The 22,607-nt window shown below is 39.2% G+C and overlaps 1 protein-coding gene across 17 annotated transcripts in view; it reads right to left on the bottom strand.

Annotated features, from left to right (window-relative positions):
* Positions 1 to 22,607, bottom strand: part of MYBPC1 (myosin binding protein C1) — a 105,830-nt gene that overhangs the window by 3,418 nt on the left and 79,805 nt on the right. For 9 of the 17 annotated variants that reach the window (XM_070507143.1, XM_070507144.1, XM_044745570.2 and 6 more), the window contains 12 exons: positions 22,412 to 22,571; positions 21,260 to 21,364; positions 20,298 to 20,486; positions 19,295 to 19,429; positions 15,636 to 15,689; positions 14,595 to 14,762; positions 11,232 to 11,320; positions 9,442 to 9,637; positions 7,377 to 7,516; positions 4,299 to 4,458; positions 3,470 to 3,606; positions 1,643 to 1,829 (listed from right to left, as the gene is read on the bottom strand). In XM_070507143.1, the coding sequence (XP_070363244.1) occupies positions 1,643 to 1,829; positions 3,470 to 3,606; positions 4,299 to 4,458; positions 7,377 to 7,516; positions 9,442 to 9,637; positions 11,232 to 11,320; positions 14,595 to 14,762; positions 15,636 to 15,689; positions 19,295 to 19,429; positions 20,298 to 20,486; positions 21,260 to 21,364; positions 22,412 to 22,571 (1,720 nt within the window). The remainder of the gene's footprint in view (positions 1 to 1,642; positions 1,830 to 3,469; positions 3,607 to 4,298; positions 4,459 to 7,376; positions 7,517 to 9,441; positions 9,638 to 11,231; positions 11,321 to 14,594; positions 14,763 to 15,635; positions 15,690 to 19,294; positions 19,430 to 20,297; positions 20,487 to 21,259; positions 21,365 to 22,411; positions 22,572 to 22,607) is intronic. The other 8 variants (XM_044745585.2, XM_070507146.1, XM_070507151.1 and 5 more) reach the window with 1 other exon arrangement.

The raw sequence follows: 22,607 nt of genomic DNA, 5'->3' as shown, positions 1-22,607 counted from the left end.
ATAACAATCTGATGATAAACAATCTTGGCTTTACTTTCAGGACCAAAAGCTTTTACTAATATATCACAATTGATACCTTTTTATGAACTTACATACTAAAATACATTATTTATATTATTAAGCAATTACTATACAATTTACTATAAAAAAATATCTATATGCAAAACGTTATTTGCTTTTATGGAGGATCCCAAATATCGCACCATCTATGAATTCATCATTTTATATCATTAGCAACATCCAATTAGTTCCAAAGCATGCAGAAGTGGTACTGGGTTTTTTTGTTTGTTTTTTGGGTGTTGAAATGTAGGTACCAACAATACCCTGGAACTAATAAGTCTAGGGGTTTAGAAACCAGATATGCTTGCAACTGGACCTTAACCTGCATTTAAAGCTAATAAACAGCTAAAATAATAACATTAAATTTATAAGCATTATCTCGATAGTAAGGTTTGAAATTTTCTAAGACTATTATATGCTTTTATATTTGAAAGGAAAAAAATTAAAAACCTTTTTCTTATCACTCAATTATGAATCTACTATACTGTATTACCTGAGGAGGAACAGAAATCATAAGAGAAAGAATACCATTTTTCAAAACTTATAAAAGGAAAAAATTTTTTTCAAGAAATTTACTATACTTTATTCTAAATTTAGGACTAAAAAACTCTTTTTTTTTTAACATAAATACCCTAAGCACTTACTATGTTTTTTTCTAAAACAGATATTTACAAATTTATCTTTCTGACTTTTAGATCATAATTTCCTCATTATAGAGAGGTAGGAAAAATAAAGACTTCAGTTATCACAGAATGGCAGTACAATAGAATAAGATAAGAGAAAAGACGTTAGGATCATGTCACCTATTATTTCATAATGGTGACTCTGACAGCTGTAGGAATTCTTATGGTATCCCAAAGTAGGTTTTGATTGTCAAGAAAAAACTTCAGTATAAAAATTATATGCAATTAATATTAAAATGTATTAAGAAGACAAGTTATGTTGAGACCTTTTTTTTACTACATAAATCCTTATATGTTTTCTTAGTTTACATTAGTTGCAACACTTCTAAAAACTAGTATAAATGACAAGCATACCTATAAATAGAAATTCTCTAGTGAGATTTTAAAAGCAACTGGTTATAATATGTGTGTGCTATAGTCTATATGTGTAATATTAAACACGAAATTAGCAAGCTTACCCACATATATATTGCAAGTTTCACAAAATAGTAAATTCATTAAAAATAGTGTAAATTCCTTAATTGCAGTTTCTTTAGATAAGTTTTTGCACTAGGCGTCTATTTATAGATGGACTATAGCACCAAAGCAATACCCCCTTAACTTTATTCATTCTCCCCATGCTGTGCACAAACCAGCATTCCACTGAAACTAATATTCCTTTAGTTAACAATAATTGCAAGAGATAAAAATGTCTATTTAAATAATAAAGTTGCCTTCAACAAATAAATCAGGGTGAATGCAAAATATAAAAATGTCCTCTCTCCCCCGCCCCAAGTTCTCTCCCCACTTCCTCCTCCACCCCAGAACATTTGGGTAAACAATTTGCATTTTGCAGTGAGGACAATAATCAAATGATTTCCTTTCATTTTAGTCTGTGCACGAGATCTTGGATGTCATACCTTTCACCTCCAGTTTACATTCGATCTCCACTGTCCCGAGGTCGTTGACTGCTTTGCAGCTGTAAGTGCCTCCATCATAGGGGCTGGGCTTGCGAATCTCCAGAGTACAGACCCCTTGGTTGCTGAACATCCTGTATCTTGGGTCATCCACAATAGTAACTTTGTTTTTCATCCAGGTTATTTTGGGCTGAAGTTAAGGTTTAAGTAAATTAGGTCAAAACATATCTATACTTATCCTAATAATAAATCATCAAAGCCAGTGACAGAATTTTAAAGCATGGCTTAGAAAGAAAGTACATCTAAGAAGAACTCACATTTACTTAAGGACTGTTTCTTTCAAATTAAATTGTACTCAATACTTGGGAAGAAAGCAAATGAGCAGTTCTGAAGAAGCAAGCCAGGTTCTTCAGAGGACAGGTCTGGGTAATCTTCCCAAACGGGTTCAGTTACATTCACATTTGATTCACAGGTCCATGAGCTTAACTCATCCTAGTGAGTGCGTATTACTGGGCATTTTTTCAGAGAATCCCCATAAGATGTCATAACCATCTGATGTTCTCCACTTCCTTTTCCTGATATTCTTTTCTAACTCATTATGGGCTGCTTATATCTCCTCACCATTTAATCTCTCCTTTGACATCTGTGTATGTTATCGTTAGGTGGCAATGGATCTACTCCAGCCAGGAAATTCAAGATCAGTAGTGACCCTATTGCCCAGGAAGGTGACTCCATTCTGCTTAACCTCTGAACTACATTTGACATCATTGACCCTCCACTCTTTTCTCATATTGTCTTCTCCTTCCTTATGTAAATACACACCGTCCACATTCTCTCTTACACCTCTCATATGATTTGGCTTTGCTTAGACCCTGTCTCTTTCACACTGTCATCTTCCTCCTTCCACCTTTCAAATGAGAGCATTCACTGAGTCATACCTTGGTCCTTGACTTTTTGCTCACTACCTTCTTTCCTCAATGACATTATTCCTAGAGCTTCGGCTCAGAGGGGTGGAATGTAGCACCCTCGTGCCTGGGGACTCCTAAACTGAAAGTCACAGCACTGGACTTTCTCCTAAGCTCCAGTGAACCTCTCCTCCACCCACTAGCCATCCCCACCTGGATATACCAGCATCACTTCTAACTAAACATGAATCAGCATCTTCCTCCCATGCTCATTTTGGCTTCTGTCTTTTCTTCCCTATTTCCGTTCACGGTATATGCGGGGAAAATACCACTGTTTGCATTTTTTCCAAATTCTAGGGCACTTCCCCTCAGTGCCACCCAGGAATAGATATCTCTATGGGCAACATTCATTAATCTGTTGTTCTTTTCAAATGCCAACAACATGAAACCTTAAAACTTTTCTAAATCTCTTCAATCCCTTCCCAGTCCTCTGTACCCTTATTACAGCACAGTTTAAATTCTGCCTTGCATTATAACGTCATCATTATTTGCTTTAACCTATTTCAGAAAACTTGATGAATCAACATTACCACCTAATTTTTCAGGTGAAACAATATTATTTCCATCTCCTTACCTCTTAGTTCTTGTAAAAATGAATGGTTTGATTTGACCTTAGAAAGTATCTCTTAGAAAAGAAATATAAGCATTTTTTGTTACTACATTTAAATAGTGTACTTAATTATCCAACACCACCACCCCGAACTCCCTTTCTAGCCCAGAAAAAGACACAAATAGCAGTCAGAAGTTCAGTTTATATTATTACTTACAATTACAACATGGCAAATGTAAAAGAGGGAGTTTGGGGTTAATTCTTAAACTTAATATGATAAAAACAAAAACAAAAACAAATACAAATACACGGTACCTTAGGATTTCCTCTCACACTGCAGTTCAGGGTGGCATTGTAACCAGCTACAGCGTAGGTGTTAACCAAAGGCTGGGTGAACATGGGCGCCTCTGTGAAATCAAAGTCTTCATACACTGGATTCTTGTAGATCTTACCTTAAATACGAGCATTAAAAATATACAAAAATATACAAATACAAGCATTAAAAATATACACTTTTCTTGGCATACTTTACTCATGATTAAAACTTCCCTGAAACTCATGAAAACATGAACGAAGGCCACATGGCATTCATTCTGAAGGGTACAAATGTACAGCCAATCACACATAGGGCAGAAAGCCAGAGTGGTCATCTGAAACTGAACAAATTTTGAGAAGAATTCGGTGTCTGAGTATTTTGATCAGCAATGTGCTCTAATGTGAAAATAATGAGGAAGAGCTTGCAGGACAGTGGTTAATGAGGAAATGAAACAATAAGGATAGAATTCAGCTTCTCTTTCCTTTGCAGAGTGGGTCTCATCTGTAGCTCCATGGAAGGTGTCCAAGAATAAAAGTAACCCAAGTTCAAGAAGTAAATGTGTACTTTTTCCTATTCTGGGCATTTATAGACCTATTGCCCATAAGTTGGAATGAATTAAAGCTTACATTTAAAAATGCAATAAATAATATAATTTTTCTTAAAACTTTTACTCGTAAAATTAAAATTTCACTTGGATATTTTTACCATAATTTAAAAATGTGAGTTTATCATTTTCTTTTCCCCTTTCATTACATTTCTTCTCTTAGTCTTCTCGGTCTAGTCATTGAAAACCAAGGTTTCCAAATGTCCAGTCCACTGTCAACTCACCATCCTTGGCAATCACGGCGCTCTCTTTAGTCATCGTTGCATCCTCACTGAGGCCGCACATGTTTTCAGCAAAGACCCGGAAGTAGTATTCATTTCCTATAACCAGTTCAGAAATGGTGGCACTGGTTCGGTGATAATGCTCAATGACAGTGAACCATTCCTGAAAGAAAAAAATAATAATTTGAGGAAAATCACCTAGAAATACACAACCATTCCACTTGTTGTTTAGAATAAATAATAGGGATGTTTCATTAACTAAAAGAAAAATAGCACTAATTTTTATACTGAGAGTAACAACAATGTAAATATAATTTGTTTAATACTTTATAATTGATTTTCACTTGATTATGTAATTTAATCTTCATTTGCACATTAGAGTCATATACCCTAGATGTCAACTACTACCTTTATATTTTCTTCATAACTGCACAGTGTCTGTCCTCTGTCTACCTACCCACATGTCTATCTTTTGTATATCAAAGTATAATTATAAAATTTTAGTGCTAGCTTATCTATTCTGAGGAAGAGATGAAACTAAATCACTAGAGAAAAATTAATATTGCCCAATAAATTTGCCTAATATGGTTAACTTAGGCTCCTTCAGGTTTTTGCTCAGTTATCACCTCTTCCCTAAGTGTTCACCCTCCAACCGCTCCATCTCCACCACGTTGGTCCCTTAACCTGGTTGAGTTTTCTTCACAGCACTTGCTACGTTAGATTATATTATATACTCACTATTTTATTTGTTTACTCCCTATGCCCCCACTGGAATGGACACACGATGATGGTAAAAATGGACTTTTTTCCTCACCCTTGTGTCCCCAGTGCTTATTAAAATGCCTGACACAGAGTAGGTACTGCACAAAATAACTGTTTATTGGACACTTGAACAAATGGATGAAAGAGAAGCTAAAGCTATATTAATTTTTTCAATTTTTTTCTTCATCATACCAAGAAATATAATAGTTTCAAAGTTTACCTTGCAACCAGTATAAAACTGCATGCACCACATGTTTCATACCACCATGTCTCATACCAGTATGAGAAAATACATTTTCTGGCAATAAGTTCATAAAGGAAAAGGATTTTCCTTGCAACTTTTAGGGGCCATCATTATCTCTGTGTTTTGGATATTTTAAAGACATGAGACAAAGGAAGTTATTCCCCCCTTTATTCCCAAAGCACTTTATGCAAACCTTTATTCCAACAATTATACTGTTTTATCATTTGGTTTTACATCTTTCTTCTTGCCTAGGCTGTGAGTGCTCCAAGAACAGGAGCCGTCTTTTTTTTTTTTTTTGATCCAGCAGCTTGAACACTGCTCAACATATAGTAAATGAGTGAATAAATGAGTGTGTTGGCACATGTGATGAAAACAATGTTTATGGAAGGTATGAATGGGCACAGGAATTTAAGTGAAGAACAGCATCTGTAGCTACAACGAGACAACGGCGTGGTTATCTCCTGGGATGTACACTGGGCAGAGTGAACATCTTCTGTTCTATAGGTCTGCCCCTGCTGAAATGCGACAGAAACACAAGGGTACAGGGATTGGGGATCATCCCTGTCAGGCAGACCTCAGTCACATGAAACAACAGGAAAGTCCCGGCTCACCTGGTCTTGACTGGATATCTAAGAGGACAAATGTTGGGCAAGTATGCTAGGGGTAGAAGAATGGGGGAGCCACCTGAAGAGCTCTCTATAGAAACCATGGCACCCCTCGATTCACTGCCAGGATCTGGGCCAAGCTCCAAAGAAGATCCCTCATGTCTAAGGAAATCCAAGATGTTCAGATACTCTTCTGGCAAAGTCATCCCTTGATCTAGCTTTCAAGCTGTCCAGGTTTAGCTGAAAGATGTTGCTTTAAATGTCAAATCTTATTTTGTCATATAACATCCACCCAGGAAAAAAAAAAAGACATGCTAGAAATAGTTCATGGAAAGGAGAGGTTTGAAATCCATTCCTATTACTTAGACTGTCTTTTCCAACCCTCTCCCCTTCTTCTCTTAACCTGACATAACTTCGTAAGCTAAGTTCTTACAGAGATCTATTAGTGTAAATGCCTAAAGACTTCCTGTCAGCACCATTTGGTATGATGTTTTACTTTTCCGATGAGAATGAAAAATGACTCCATGCCATTGTGTGTCCAAAGATTGCTTCATTCATTCACTCACTTACAGGTTGGGCAGTAGTAGGGTATCATGGATGGATTCTGACTCAGAAAGACCCAGACTTTTAGATTTAAAATCTGGTTATCTCCAGCAAGTCATTTATCTTCTCTGAGCCTCAGTTTCTTCATCTATACAAAACAGGTAATAATAATTCATACTCCAATTGAGTTGCTTCTTGAACACCCTGAGCCCTTTCTCTCCAGGACCCTTGCACATGCTGTTCCCTTTAGAATCTTTCTTTTCCAACTGGGACTGTTCATCCATGCTATCCAACATTTATTTTACAAGGAGAAAGATTTGCATGGATGTAAATCTGAGTCAGAATTCAGAGTGGCTAAATATTTGTTGAACAAATGAATTTATTGAATTCCATTGAGCATTGCACCAGCTGCTTTATATCGTTTTAGCTTCATACTAATCAAGCAAAGTAAGCGTTTATGTCTATTTTAAAGATGAGGAAGGGGCCGGCCCTGTGGCTGAGTGGTTAAGTTCTTGTGCTCCACTTTGGCGGCCCAGGGTTTCACCGGTTCGGATCCTGAGTGCGGACGTGGCACTGCTCGTCAGGCCACCTTGAGGCAGCGTCCCACATGCCACAACTAGAAGGACCCACAACTAAGACATATAACTATGCATTGGGAGGATTAGGGAAGAAAAAGCAGGAAAAAAAATGAGTAAAATAGAGATCAAAGAGGTTAAGTGACTGTCCATGTACATGTGGTCATAAGTAGCAATGGTGGGATTCAAATTCAACTCTCTGTGGTTCTAAAGGCCTTACCTTTTTCTCTATGCCCCATCACTTCTCCATAGCCGTCATGGAGGCCTCACCAGAGAGGACCTCATGCCTCCCCCTTTACCTCAGATGAAATGTGATTTTGCTGCTGCTGAACCAGAGAAAGCCAGACCTTACCATGCTCTTCTTGTCAGCCTTCTGGATCGTGTACCCTGTAATGGCAGCATTTCCATCATCCTTTGGTGGTGTCCATGATAGAGCAACATTCTCTCCCCAGACATCTTCAATCTTCACAACTTGGGGTGGACCCGGACGGTCTGCAGGATGAATTCACGGCATCTGTGTGAGGTCACCTTCCCTCCCAACCTATACCTTGGCACAGGAGGATACTTAAAAAGGCCCTTCCCTCCCTGCACTTCTACCCACATTTCTTTCACCATTCTTAAGCTTCAGTGAAGTGGAATGCACTCCAGCTAAGCTTATCTGGAAACTCCTGACTTTCACCTTCAGGGAAGGAAAAGGATTTTGAAAAGAAAAGTTAAACAAAACTTCAAACCTCATTAACCATCCCTCTAGGGACAGTCTTTGGCAATGAATTGCAAGGCTACCCTGCCTGAAGGGAAATGTAAGCTGATGCTGGACTTGAAACTTAGAGCCTGCCTGGGCTGAGCAGCTCCCGCTTTCGGTGAGAGGCACTGAGGCCCCAGCTGGTGAGTGGGTTCCTCTGTTGCACCCGAAAGTCACCTTCAATGGGAGTGAGGAAAACTTCTTTTTATCACTCTGCCAAGTCTCCTTCCAAGATTTAGTTGTATGCATCGTGTTCGCACTTTATGTAAGTAAAACGCATTAATGAGGAAATAAAGTCTTCCCTCACTTTACCTTCTGCACCACATGAATTTCTGTGACCTCTGACCCTCTAGTAAATTGCAGGAATGGTCAGGAAGGCCAAAGAGTCAAGAAAACTAAGTCTTGATTGGGAGGCCCTCCCAAAAAGTCATGCACAGAGGTGCAAGGAAGGACAATAATCATATATTTGCATAGTATGTCTTAATTTTTTTCAGAGAAATTTCCCATCTATTATCCTATTATCCTTCTCAATGCAAGCATCACTCTTTCTGCCCTGAAATATTTTCCAGGTATTAAAATGCACTTATAATTATTTCTATAGGAAATGTCAGACTGAAAAGAGCAAACTCCCATGGGTTCTCTGGCAATGTTGTTCTCTCAAACAAGATTTAACAAGCAGTCTTTGTGGGCACAGTGGGGGAAACCACCGTGATAATCTTTCCTTTCTTTCCACAGTTACCAACAATGAGTGTCTACAGCCACAGTTTTCTACTTCCTGTGTTCACCACAGCGTGTCTTTTCCCAGTCCAACTTCCCAGTTGCACCCCAAGTCCACTTTGTCTTCAAAGTTCACACTGACTTTTCAAACGCTTGCTCTCTAACAGTAAATGGCATTGCTAGATGTTTACAGTCATGGCAGATACATAACTTTGGGACTAATAAAATAACAAGAATAATAATTGTCACTATTTATTGAGCACTTTGGGTGTGCAAGTGATGTGCCAGGCACTTATAACTACCTGGTAAAGTAATTACATGGCAAGGTAGGGAAAAAAAATGTCCTTCTCTGTGTTACAGAAGGCAGTGCTCTTCCAGACCCTACCGTGGGGTGTTTCCATTAGAATGGAGCCAGACCAAGGGCACAGAGTAGCCTCCACACCCCCCTCAATTTAACAAAATCCAAAAAGATTTCGTCAATGCGAAAAGATTGCTTAAAGGACACAAACTTTCACCCAAGAGAAGGCTTGCCACAAAAAGTGGCTCCTTTGGTTAGAGAACCCCTAGTTTCAGCAAATTTGCTGAAATATAGTAATAAAAATGATGGGAGACAAGGCTTCTCCTAGCTCTGCTCTTAAATCTATTTCTTGACATTGCAAAAATTATAGAACGATTCAAGCAAATGAGGTCCATGTGTAAGAGGTCCTCCTTCTATTCCCCTAACTCTGGACAGAAGTAAGAACTAACCTCATTTGGACAGGCCTGAGGATCAACCAGTTCAGTGCTTCACTGTTTGGCTTTGTGTAGGTACCTCTTCCTTATCTATTTAAAAAATTCTTAAAAAAGGATTTTGCCTAGAGCTAGCCTAACAAAAAATATTACTCTTGCCTAAGTGACAAGGACAATTAGTCCACATGCTGCTTTGAAAGAACATTCTAGTTCCTTCTTTCAAACCTACCAATGATCTGGATATCAATTGTTGCTCTTTCCACAAATTTTTCTACTTTGACTTGCAGATCGTATTTCCCAGAGTGACTCCTCTCTGCTTTTCTGATAAATATGATGGTATCAGTCTCAGAGTTGCGAATATTTACTTGATTCTTATCAATTTCTGCACCATCCTTCTTCCAAGTTAATTCTGGTTTTGGTTTTCCCTAAAAAGAAAGACAGAAAAAGCAGAGGGGGAGGGAAATCAGATTGTCTCAAGATTTTTTTCAGCATTACAAAAAATGACAGTGGCTTACCCCATTCTAGGCAAGGTTGGAAATAGTCTGTGGTGGGTGACCGCATTTCTCATTTTGAATGAGGAAATGTTTATGAGAACTCTAGAGGTTAGACAAATATGCAAACATGACACACTAGTATCATTACTCCTTCCCGGCAGCTGAGCAGCCCCAGGGATGCCACACCTATGAGGTCCCTGTTCTCATGCTCTTTCCTCTCCAGACCCAGTGACAGAAGCTGAATACACAGAGCCCCCTGATCTGGGCACAGGGATTAGCCCTGTAGACATGATGCAGAAACTACAGGGCTGATTCAGCAGCCTCAGGCCAGGGCTGAGTCTGGGTCCTGAGTGCCTGCTTTGTCCCAACTCCTGGTTTTATTTGAGGCTGTGAGAGGAGAGAAGTGGGAGGAACTTTGCCAAGCCATCTCCTTCCTCCCCTGCTGTGATCACATTGGCATCCTCCTAGGCTTTCATTCTGATTTCCTGCACTGTGTATGCAGAAGATAACTGCTTCTTCTAAGGCTTGGGCCCAGAGTGCATTGAGGATGGCCTGAATTGGTTGTCCCCTTATCTTGGATTTCACGGGAGCCTGGGTTTGAATGAGCTCTGTGTGTGTGTGTGTGTGTGTGTGTGTGTGTGTGTGAATGCGTGTTTTCAAATGTGAGCAGGGACCTAAATTCTAATCCTAAGGCCATGTTGTCTGATACAATAGCCACATGCTACATGTGACTATTTGAACTAAAATGAATTAAAATTAAGGAAAATTAAAAGTTCATTTCCCCAGTCACACTAGTTCTTAGTTGCACATTTCACTTGCCCAACAGCCACAGTTGGCTGGTGGCTACCACACTAGACAGCACATACATAGACGGTTTCCATCACTGCAGAAAGTTCAATTGAACAGTGCTGTCTAGAGGCATAAAAGAAGTCAGATGAGCAGGGGAGTGGTGGTGGTGCAGTGTGTGTGTGTGTGTGTGTGTGTTTGAAAGCAAAACTGATTAACATAGATGAACCCCGTTTAATCTCGTGTATAACAGATTCTTTTGCTGGAGCAATGATTTAACCATGTTCACATAGTTCAGTCAGTGGCATCAAGATTTCAAATTTCGGTTACCCCTACTATTGGAATTTAGTTTGGTTTGGGTAATTGTGGGAAGCACATCTTGTTTTCCGGAATGTTACACTGAGAACGTCAATTAAAATGAAGATCAATTTTACAGATTTAGAAGACCAGAAAGAACCTTAAAGCATTTCTTGTTTTGACCTCTCAATGTTTCCTCCCTGTCCCATCGTAATCCCTGAGCTTCAAACAAGGCTAGATATCATTTGCTTCATGAAGAAGAAAAATGTATGACAGTTTTATAGATTTCCTTACTTCTACAGCAGGTGACTGTTCGATCATTCCCCAAATCTCTTCCATTATTTACTCTCCCTCTGAGGAAATCCTGAATAATGATGCCTCCCTCTACTTCTTAAACACCCCAGCACTGGAAAGAGAGAATGAGCGCCCCCTGAAGGGTTACCTGGAAAGGTATAACCAGATTGACAGCTTCTCCAACTCTGCGGATATAAGTTTGCTTCAGGTGCCTTGGGATGCGAATCTTTGGAGGCTCTGAGTGAGAGGAGAATAGCATAATTTTGTGATCAGTGCGGCATGCTGGAAACAGCCTTACATAAGCACACTGGCATGACGTTCACTGGGGTACCCTTGTGCTCACGTCTCTGCAGTAAAATCTTAGATGCGCCTCTAACAGATTATATACAGTAACTTGGGTTCCGAATGCTTTCTTCAAGTAGAGATGTTTTAACAGTTTACCTCAAAGTTTATCCTTGATCTCCTTGGTTTTACTGCAACTTCTTATTTTTATTGTCATTATAAGTCTAAAGAAACTTTATAGGAAAACACACCAATTTTTCCCTTCGGACCTACTACATATTTTTCATAGTTTCTAACAGTGAGTATATTCTCCAATGAACATTCCATAAAAGACCTACAGGCATCGCATCAGCTGTAGGACTGCCCATTCTTTCTTAAACAAAAAAGTTTGGGGACCTAGCACTTGCTATTTATGTAATTCTGTCGGAATTTGATAATAACTTTCTCCCTATATGACCATGGTGAAATATATAACAGGCAGCCCTAGCCCATGTGTATTAATGTTCATTGGTCAAACACCACGAAGATACTAGAACATGCCACTGCAAACCCATCAGGAACAGAGAGTCAAAGGCTCATGGCTCACAGGATGAAGCAGATCTCATCATTTGAGTGTTTGGTATGCGATAGACACTGGACTAAAATGCTTTTCATGAAGGCACTAACTTAAACCTCACAGTCGCTTATGAGATAGGTACTGCTTTTACTTTATGATAAAGAAACTGAAGCATAGGAGGTTAAGTAACTTTTCCAAGGTGATACAGCCAGGATTAGAGCCTGGAGTCAGCCTTGAGTGGCTATGCTCTGCTTAGAAACATGAACTTTGGAGTCAGAGAGATCCAACTCGGTTTGAGTCCTAGATCAGACAGTAGATTTGGTCTCAGTCTCCTGTAAAATTGGGATGATAACAGCACCTGATTCAAAGGATTGCTGTAAATATTAATAAGGTCATCCTGTAAATATTTAATAAGGTCATCCATGGAAAGCATTTGGCATAATGGCTGAGAATAGTAAGTGCTCAAGAAACTTTAGGAGGTGATGGCGATGATGACAATGATGATGATGATGATGATGATGACTACTGAATGTTGGGGTTGGAAGAGAATTTGGAGATCTTCTAACTCCCTAACTTTACATATGAGGAAAAGGAGACTCAGCAAGTTTCCAATAAACTAAACTATCGTCATAATAAAAGCGAACATATTCTGAGGGCTTATTATGTGGCAAGCACTACATGAAGCAAGCAACATGGATTGATTTATTCAGTTCTCACTGATGTGGTAAGTACTAGTATTATCCTTATTTTACAGGTGAAGAGATTAAGGTTCAGAAAGATCAAGTCTCTTGCTTGAGGCCACATAGCTAATAAATGATGGAAACAGAGTTCAACTTATGCAGACTGTCTCTAGAACCTACTAAGAAAATGTGCGTGCTTTATGCTTCCTTACATCTATCCATCCCCTAACTCACTCCCAAAATGCTTCAGGCAGCCACACCCTGAGTCTGTGGCAGAACGTGGTCCAGGGACAGATATCCAGGCCTCCAGTCCAGTGTTCTTTCCCCTGCAGAAGTGATTCTCAAACCTTTTGGTCTCGGTACACCATGACACTCTTACAAATTATCAAAGGCCCCAAAAGGCATTTGTTTATATGGGCTGCATCTATCAGTATTTACCACATTAGAAATTAAAACTGAGGATTTTTGAAATATTTACTTATTTATTGAAAAAATAATAACATAAATAACATACTAATTAAAACAGCCATATTTTACATTAACAAAATATTAGTGATATGAATGTCATTATATATTTTGGCCATCCTTTTAATGTCTGACTTAACAGAGGATAGCTGGACTCTCATATTTGTTACTCCCTTTAATCTGTTGCAATATGTTGTGTTGGTTGAAGTATATAAATAAAATCCGGATTCACACAGACAGGAGGAATATTTTAATAAACTTTTCAGACAATTGTGCATATTCCTCTTGGATTCTACATTGAAACACGATAAATTGTAGTTTCTTGAAGATTAACTGCAATGTGGAATCTGAAACCATTTCAATGAACGTTTTAATCTCTGTTCCATTAATATCCACTGGTCTATCTTACATTTTGAATGTATGTTTTTTAGGCATGATTTTTTAACATGCATTGATCATTTAGAAAACATCACTTCACTGAATTATGCAGATCTTCCAAATGGTGCCACATTCCATTATCCCATATCAAAAAATTACATTCGTTAAAATACCACCTATTTCATCAGAAAAGTTTCTACGTGTTAAGAGTTGTCAAGTCCATAGTGGTGGATACAAGTTTTCCAAAATTCTTATTTTTGTTTGAAAGCTCAAATTTTTTCATTGACAAATTGACAACAAATATCATTAAGTTGTTTTCCTTGAAGTGACGGGATCACTCCATTCATTTCCTAAAAAGTGTCTGCCAAATATCCAGTCATCCTTTCAAGTGAAAATGGAACTTCATGAAAAAGTCACTAGTTCAGCCTCTCAGTCAGGTGGACATGTGCTATTCCTAGAGACAAGCATCGTACTGCAGCCTGCAGCGTAAGGGCTTTATATGTGCTTCGCATGTCATTGCCACACAGAGTAGAGGAAAACCATGTACTCAAGCACCGAGGTTTAATAAAATCAATAATTTTTATCCTCTATCAAAAACACTCCAAGGAAAAACTGGCCGTGTTATTTTCACTGCAAGTGCCTAGTGATGACGAAGACAAGAACGACTAGCACAGTTTGGTGGCACTGACCCGGTTCGTGCTAAGGCACCAGTCATTTTACTCACCATCACTTTTGCACCATCAGTGCAGATGTCAAACATTGGAAAGGGCAAATAATGTGCTCATCTTGTCATGAAAATGGTTTAGACCCCGCAGACCCATTCGAGTCATGCTGCTGCTGTGGGGATTGTTTGCATTGCTGCCCCCACTCTCTCTCTCTCTCTCTCCAATGTGCATAGTGGCCCAGCCAGAGCTGGCTCACGGAACCTGTTGAGGTCAGTTAACTGGTCCTTATACCAAGCTGTAAACCCTGAGCCAACCTCCCACACCGCCTGAAAAGAGCCATTTTGTTCACTTCTAACTCCCAAGAAGCATTAATAAAATAGCAAAGAAGTGACGGTGAAATAGGAGGTTTTGAGGAAAAAAAGGGTTAAAAAATAAAAGCAAATAATATGAACTGGAGACAAAACTTTGGAAGCCTTGCCACCTACCTATGATTTGCTTCACGAGAATGGGCTGAGAATAGTACTTGGGCTCGCTGGCACCGGCTTTGTTCACGGCCTTCACACGCACAAAGATCCTCGCATCTGTCGGCAGATCTGTGATGGTGAACTTGGTCTTGTCGATCAGGTCTTTGTTTGCAGCTAGCCAGTTGTCAGCTAAAATCCGTAAAAGAAAAAGAAAAGAAGGAGGAATGGTGTTTAGTGAAAGAAATCATCCTAATCGGTACAGTTGACCTCAAATTAGTATTTTACTCATAATTAAATTATTTGAGAGAATATGTTTTTGATCTGGACTCAGACTATATGGAGGGTGGCATTTTTCATATTTAAATGAAAAATGGCCTAGAATGGCTAATGTAAATAACAGGAAGCAGAATAATCAGATTCTGCTATTTCTGAAAAACCAAAGATTTTGCAGCAGTTTTATTCAATTCAATTTTATAATGATGGATGTAATCATGACATTCAGCCATCTATATACATTAAAGTTCAGAAAGATGGAAAAATGTTATTCTTATGAATGAGAGACACTGACCTTTATAGTCATATAATCTCTGTGTTTTATCTTGACTGGTTTATTATTATAAGACACTAATATGAGCATAGGGAATCTGATCATGCTCCCATTTATGAAGAAAAAAAGCTTATACCCACGGCAAAGAGGAGATACAGCTCAGGAGCCAAGACCTCGTAAGGACTTGGCACAATTCTTTTATGTCAATAAAAAAATTCTGATTTTTTTAAGCTTTTTTTTTTTGGTATCTTTGTCTACAACATGAAGATAATTTAAACCCAGTATCCAGGGCTTACAAATAGTTCAGCTTCTAAAAGTTTGTATGCATTATGCCTACAGGAAAAAAAAAGAAGGCTTGGATCCCACATTGTTAACTCACTGTCCGCCCTCCCTCTCCATCCTGAAGGGCTTTTTTGTGTGTGGGTAGTGGGTGTACTTCATCCTGGCTCATGGAACATCCCCAGAAACTTTATCATAGAGTAAGAAAGTTTGAGATCTTTCATAGAATACTTTACCTGGAAGATCATATGCAGCCTCCCCATTTTCATCAGACTGTTTTGCTGATGTACCTTTGAGAATCCGTCATTAAAATTAATTAAAGACACCCACTTTCACACCAGAAGAATATCGTATCAGTAGTCAGCATTCTCTGTTAGTAAAGTATGCAAAGTATGCAAAGATATTTGTCTTCAGAGCAGTCAAGGAAGAGACCAAACACGTTAGAGGGGGGGGTGGTTCCTCAGGAGGGGCACAGCCTGCTCTGTTCAGACTGTGGCTTCTGTCCTGAGGCACCTGCCACAGAGAAGAGGAGGAGAAAGGAGGCTGGGGCATCTCCAGCGTGGGAACAAGAGATAGACAAGAACAAAGCAAGACCTCGAAGAGAAAGGAGGAGCAGGTTCTGGACTCCACAGGGGAGCAGCGCACAGTGGAACAGTCTATCCTTTCTCCTGTCCCTGCCATCCCAGCCTGGAAGGGTTGTCTTGGGTCCAGGTCCAAGGAGTTCTCCCACTATGGGGCTCGCGCTTCTGAGTCTGAAAGTGAGGGTATTCATGATAAACCCAGCCCTGTCTCACCAGAGCTCAAGTTCTCAACAGAAATGGAAACTGCCCAGCAGCTCAGGAGGCAGCCCCTGGTTGCCATGACAATGAGTTCTGGGTCAAGAAAACTAATTGAGCCTGCCTGGGTTCCTGCACTCCACATGGGTGGAGGGAATGCGGCTGGCTCACAAGGCAGTTGTGGGCACACCCCACTGGTTTGGGATGACGACTTTCTAGGTGCCAGGAGAGAAGCAGGGCAGTGAGGACTGGCCTGGCTTCCCCTTCTTATTCCAACCCTTCCAGGAGTATCAGGGAGAAGGATCAGAATATCCTGGTGGCTGGGAGGGCATGTGGATGATAAAAATTACTTAGGACTTTGAAAAAGAGATACATCTTTAAGCCAATGGTCGGTTTGGGAGCTACTGTGTTGGTATTTTCACAGTCAAGAGATAATTGATGAGAAAGTGAAAATAGGAGACTGGGGAATTTGCATGAAAGAGTGAAGAACGAGCAGAGGAGAAAATTTCAAGAGAAAACAGGAAGAAATAAGATCAGAGGGGAACAAAAATCACCCCTTCACATTTTAACCACTTTAATGGGGGTTGAACAGAAAGAAAGAAAACAGTGACCAGGGGATGGGGAAGGAATATGAAAGTTATTTAATACATGAGGAGGATTTTTAAGAAAGAAAAGAAGGAACTAGAGTGAAAGAAGAAAACAAAGAAGAGTAAAATGCTGCAGGCATTAAAAAAAACCCAAAAAACAAGAGAAAGGCAGAGTCAAAAACAACACACGATCTTATAAAAAAAGAATTCTCTTACAGAATAAAACCTGACAGATCTAAAAGCATTAACACTACAGAAAATTAGTCTGGAGGACAACAGCCATTAAAAGAGAATGAAGAGTAGGACATACACATAAAGAACGCAAGAGAAGACTGAGAAGAAAGATATACACGTTACGTAAGAACTTCCATAGAAAGCTAATTCCAAAACGTTATGTGGCAAAATATATACATAATAATGACTGTGTACATATACATATGTATATATGAATATACATATGTATCTACACAGACCACACACAAAATTATGTAAAATACACTTCGTTGTATTTTATCTAAGGTGGGTAACATCAAAATGACAGCCATCTATCATTTTGCTGTATCTTCTTACTTTTTAAACCTATCAGAAAGAAAAGAGTAAAGAATTGGCTCTGTTTCACACATACACAAAAGGTTCGTGGTCAGCAGCCACATCACATGTAAGATTGCGAAAATCTGGGTGATACAAAAAACAGAGTGGAGCGCTCATGATTTTTTGAAACGGGGAGGAGGGGAATGGAATGGGAATAAACCATATTCTGAAGCACTAAAGAATTTACCTGTTGCAGTAGTAACACTGTCCCCCTCCCATGCTGGGATAAGTCTCATAACTTTCTTATATTTTTCCCATTGGTTTGGTTAGTGGCTTACTAAGCCCTGGAAAATTCAAGCATAGTGCTCTGGGGGCAGAGCGCACGTAAATGGACCTGACTGTTACGAGGATGCTTCATTCCCCCCTCCTCTTCTTCCCTCCTGACCAAGGATGGTCATTTCCAGGGGAGCCTCAATCCAGGGGCCTGGCATTGGATTTCTTGTTCAGCAGTTTTCTCTTCATAAGAAGTTTCTTCTCCACACAGGTTTTCCTCCTGGGAAGGTGCATTTGTGTCCACATTTCTGATTTCCCAAACGTGCTCTGTAGTCTCTCTTTCCTTCATGTAAGATCCATGTCAAAGTTTGGGGTCCAAAGAGTTTTCTTAGAAGCTAAGTCTTGGCCTATTATGTGTGGACATATGAACAAGCTTTCCTGGTGGATTGTTTACCACCATCATCTAGAATGGAGCCCGAGTCCAGAGCTGGGGAGGTTTTTACTCATGCATTTTCCAATAATGACAAGTAGGAAATGAAAAACACAAGAGGCTCTCAGTGTATTTCACATCTTTTTTGTTTTTAGGTACACTTTAGCCCATATTTTCTTGTGTCATTTTCTTTTTTCTATTATTTCTATCAGCGATTTTTTCCCCCTCTCTCTCCTCCCTTCCTAAAGTTAAGTGATTAAATTTTTATATATCCAAGCCCTGAGACAAGTTATTGCCACATGTTGAACCTATTTCTTATACCATGTGGGATTTAATGCTGCTTCCTTTAAACACTGCAAGTTGTCCTTAATTCTTCTTTTTTTCACTTTAAGAAGGCAGGGGATGATCACCAGATAACCAAATACAGCCATGTATCGCTTAACGAAGGAGATAGTTCTGAGAAATGCATTGTTAGGCGATTTGTTGTGCAAACATCACAGAGTGTGCTAACACAAACCTAGATGGTATAGCCTACTACATTCCTAGGCTAGATGGTACTAATCTTATGGAGCCACTGTCTATATACAGTTCATCATTGACAGAAATGTCATCATGTGGCACGTGACTGTATGCAGTCTCTCATTATTACCCAGAAATAGGCAGCTCTTTTTGTGTGTGTGTGTGTGTGTATGTGAGGAAGATTGGCCCTGAGCTAACATCTGTTGCCAATCTTCCCTTTTTGCTTGAGGAAGATTGTCACTGAGCTAACATCTATTTCAATCTTCCTCTATTTTATGTGGGACACCACCACAGCATGGCTTGATGAGTGGTGTCCGAACCTGTGATCCCTGGGCCACCTTAGTGGCATGTGAACTTAACCACTATGCCACCGGGCCAGCCCCAAGCCAGCTCTTTTGATAGCTGACCTCTGCTCAGTATAGTGTATAGAATTTCCAACTTGCTTCATCCTAACTAGATTTTTATTTTTCCTTGGTACAATTTAATTCCACCAGTTCGAAAAGTGTGAGTCCATGAAGTTTTGTCAGTTTTGATCCTACGTCTTAGATCAATCATGTGGCCCAATCTGGCAGCCTAGCAAGGATATTTTTGAGGTCTCAATTTATAGCATCAAGTATCAAAAAAGGGCTAAATTTTTATACATTTTAGAAAGATGACCTTTGGCTTGTTGTCATTTTCAGTCGGAAGGAGATGAGTTTCCAAGAAAGAGAAACAAAAGAAAGGGAGGCATGTCTCACCTATTGATAATGGTATTCATTTTAGCTATGAGGTGTACTTACATCCTTCAAAGCAATACTCTAGCACATAGCCATCTAAACCTGCGGCACCAATCTGGTCAGGGGGCCGCCACTTCATGGTGACGCTGTTGTCAGTTACGGAGTCGACAGCCAGGAGAGTTGGAGGGCTGGTTACAGCTTCAAAGATAAAAGAGACAGAGAAAGAAGAAATGATTAACTATAGCGTTATGGCACAGGAGCTGTGATAAAATGAACTGTCACAAATGAAAATAAATACAGAAGCCCCACATATCAATAAAATTTAGCGATGACTCCTTTAGCATATGCTGTGTGGAAGGCAAAGATTTGCCAGACATAATAAATTTTAGAAATGTTGCCACACTTTCTCTCCAATTTGGAAGATTTGCGTGGGAAGCTGAGAGGCCCAAAGAAGCTGAAAAAAGTCAAAGTTTGGGATCTAATGATCTAGAGTAAATTTCTCATAACTCTAATTTTAAAGCATAAACTCTTGTACTAAATCCTCTTTTTATTGAAAAAAATGCTTCACTATCATAAAATAGTGGACATATCTTGTGTTTCTTTGCCTTTATTGAAATGGCTTTTTTGGCTCATTTAGGAGAACATTTAAGGTGCGATTGTAAAGCAAAGAGACTAGTTTTCAAGTGTGCTTTGTTGAATGGATCTCAATTTGTTTTAGTGACAGGGTTTACACCAAGGTGCTGTGTTATACCTTCAGGACAAATGGAGAGTGGCCATCCATCAATGGGCTCAGCTACATGTTTTCAGTGGGGAGCAGCAACCGGAGCCACCCACCGCTGTCACTGGAATTCTGGTAATGAATTTCGGGGCCTACATTATGAAGACATTCAACTCTACCGAAATGGTTTTTTTGGTTTCTTAGAAAATTGCCCCTAACCACCTCCAATCTCCTGTTCACCCACCACTTCAAGAAGCTGCTGGGTATGCTCCAGTTAGAAGTCAGAAGGAAGCAGTCACAGTCTGGGGCAACGATTCCCATGACACAGACATATCTCTCTTGACTCACCCAAAGGAACAAAAGGCCTGGAGGGCGTACTGGGCTTGGAGATGCCAACGGCGTTGACTGCAAAGATGCGGACCTCATAAGCCACACCTTCGATCATCTTCTTGGGTTCAAAAGTTGTTTCTTTGATGAGATCAAAATTCAGCCTCATCCACCTGGAGCTTTGTTTCTTTTTCCTCTCAATAAAGTACCCTGCAGGTGACACAAAATGGAAACAGAGGTTTTTCCTTGGTCTCCAGAATTAAACTTGGTCAGATATTAGAAGTTCTTAAAATTTCCCATGTTCTCAGTACTAAGTGAAATAGTCATGTATCTATGTACTTTTAACTCCTTTTTTTCCACCAGTTGTTTGAGAGAGATTATAGGGAATACAAATATTAACATCATAGTATATAGATAAAAATAACAGGACTAGAAAAAATTGAAATTGCATTAGGAAGAGAAGAGAGAAAAATAGATGACAGATATGTAGGCCATAGCAATTTATACAGTTGCTATAGATTTGGCTCTGAGTCCCAGCAATGTAGGTAAGAAAGGGGAAATGACTTATTGTGTGAGTTTCATTATTAGTCAGTAGAAAAAATTCTTGTTCCACAGGGGAAGCAAATCCTTCTAAGTATTTAATTCCAAAAGAAATTTCTTCATAGACATCATTTGATGGAACTAGACATTTACTGACTATAACAGTTTAAAGTTAGACTTATAGTTGTTCCAAAATTAGATATTAAATATAAATATCAAACAAAAAAGAGAACAGGCGGTCAGATGATATTCATCAGAACTATTTAAATCTTGAGTACTTACAGAGCATCCCAAAATATATTACAATTTGAATGGATATTTAAAGTCACAGTATAAAAGGTTTTCTTCCAAAAGCAATATTTTAAAATGTACTCTCTACTAATGTGCATAAAGAGGACACCAATTCCACTGGCAGTTCCACAGACTGGCCAGCATGCAGTTACCTAAGATTGGGGACCCTCCATCGTAGGCAGGAGGCTCCCAGTTCATGATGCACCAATCATCTCCCACCTCTGTCACAGTCGGTGCCACTGGAGGATCAGGGATGTCTGCAGCAGACAAAAAATAAAGTAAAATAAAACCAGAGAGAGAGAGAGAGAGAAGATAAAGGAAAATTTTAATTAGAACATATATTTATTGGTGATAATCGTAGAAGCAGTGTTATTTCTGAGTACTTTTCCAAGTTTACTGAAATGCACTTAGTAACTAATTTGGGCAAAAAGTTATGCTCCGTATGAGATAAAGGAAGGTGAGCCCAATAAAAATAAAAATAAAATTCCTTTAAACTAGTGTCATGACATTAGAGAACAAGTCCCACATGGAACCCAAGACTCTTGTTCTTTACCTTGAAAATGGTAACTGAGAAATTATTGCCTCAATGTCGGATTTTTTTTAACTATAAAATGAACTTTCAGCAGAACTGAATCAAGGACTGATTATCGTAAACTTTACATCATTTGGAAGATTCAAGATGTTGACTGGTAGAAATCCAAATAAAAAAATGGCTGGTTATTATGTCTTGTAAATATAGTTCAGTGCCTGATAAAGCGACCTTAGTTTATGATCAATTTGAAATATGATTCTTAAGGGAAAACTAAAGTGAGATGAAGAGATCATGAGACCTCGGACCACCAATAACCTACTAGATTTATTTCACTCGGTTTCAAACTTAGGCAAGATGCACTTAGATGGTCATCTAAGGACCAAAGTGGATCTTACTTCTGTGTAACGATTGTGATATGGGAAATTATTCAGTAATTGTGTTTCAGTGACTTTAGAGGGCACTGAAAGGGCATATGACTGTGGAAAGCTAATCACCAGAAACCCCAAATGGCCAACCTTTGCCACTCATTCTTGCAATAAGTCTTCTAGGCAAGAAAAGAAAAGAGAAAGAAAAGGGAAGGGAAGAAAAGAGAAGGAAAGAAAAAAAAAGGTGTGGCTAAGGTAGAAAAGGAAAGATGGTGGTTTATAAAATATAGCTACACTGTGTTTCTCTTTGTTGGCTACCTAGAAAGCTGAGAGAGACAAGAGCTGGCAAAGTCTGTATCTAGACATGCCAACTTGATTCTAGAAGTTTATTGACCCGGAAGACTTACCTACAACTTTAATCCTGATGCTCGCATGTGCTTCTCCAGCTTCATTTTTCAGGTTTATGTGGTAAACACCAGAGTCTTCTTTTTCTGCTACATCAATAACTAGAGTGCTGCTGTCAGGGTAAGATTCTGCTCTTATCCGGCCACTGCCCTCCATAATAGCCTAAGGAGGAAAGAAACAAAATGTGGCATGATCTAT

This window comes from Equus asinus, chromosome 4 (assembly GCF_041296235.1).
Source record: "Equus asinus isolate D_3611 breed Donkey chromosome 4, EquAss-T2T_v2, whole genome shotgun sequence".
In the NCBI taxonomy this organism is placed as follows: Eukaryota; Metazoa; Chordata; class Mammalia; order Perissodactyla; family Equidae; genus Equus; species Equus asinus.
This window is presented reverse-complemented; position numbering and strand designations above follow the sequence as displayed.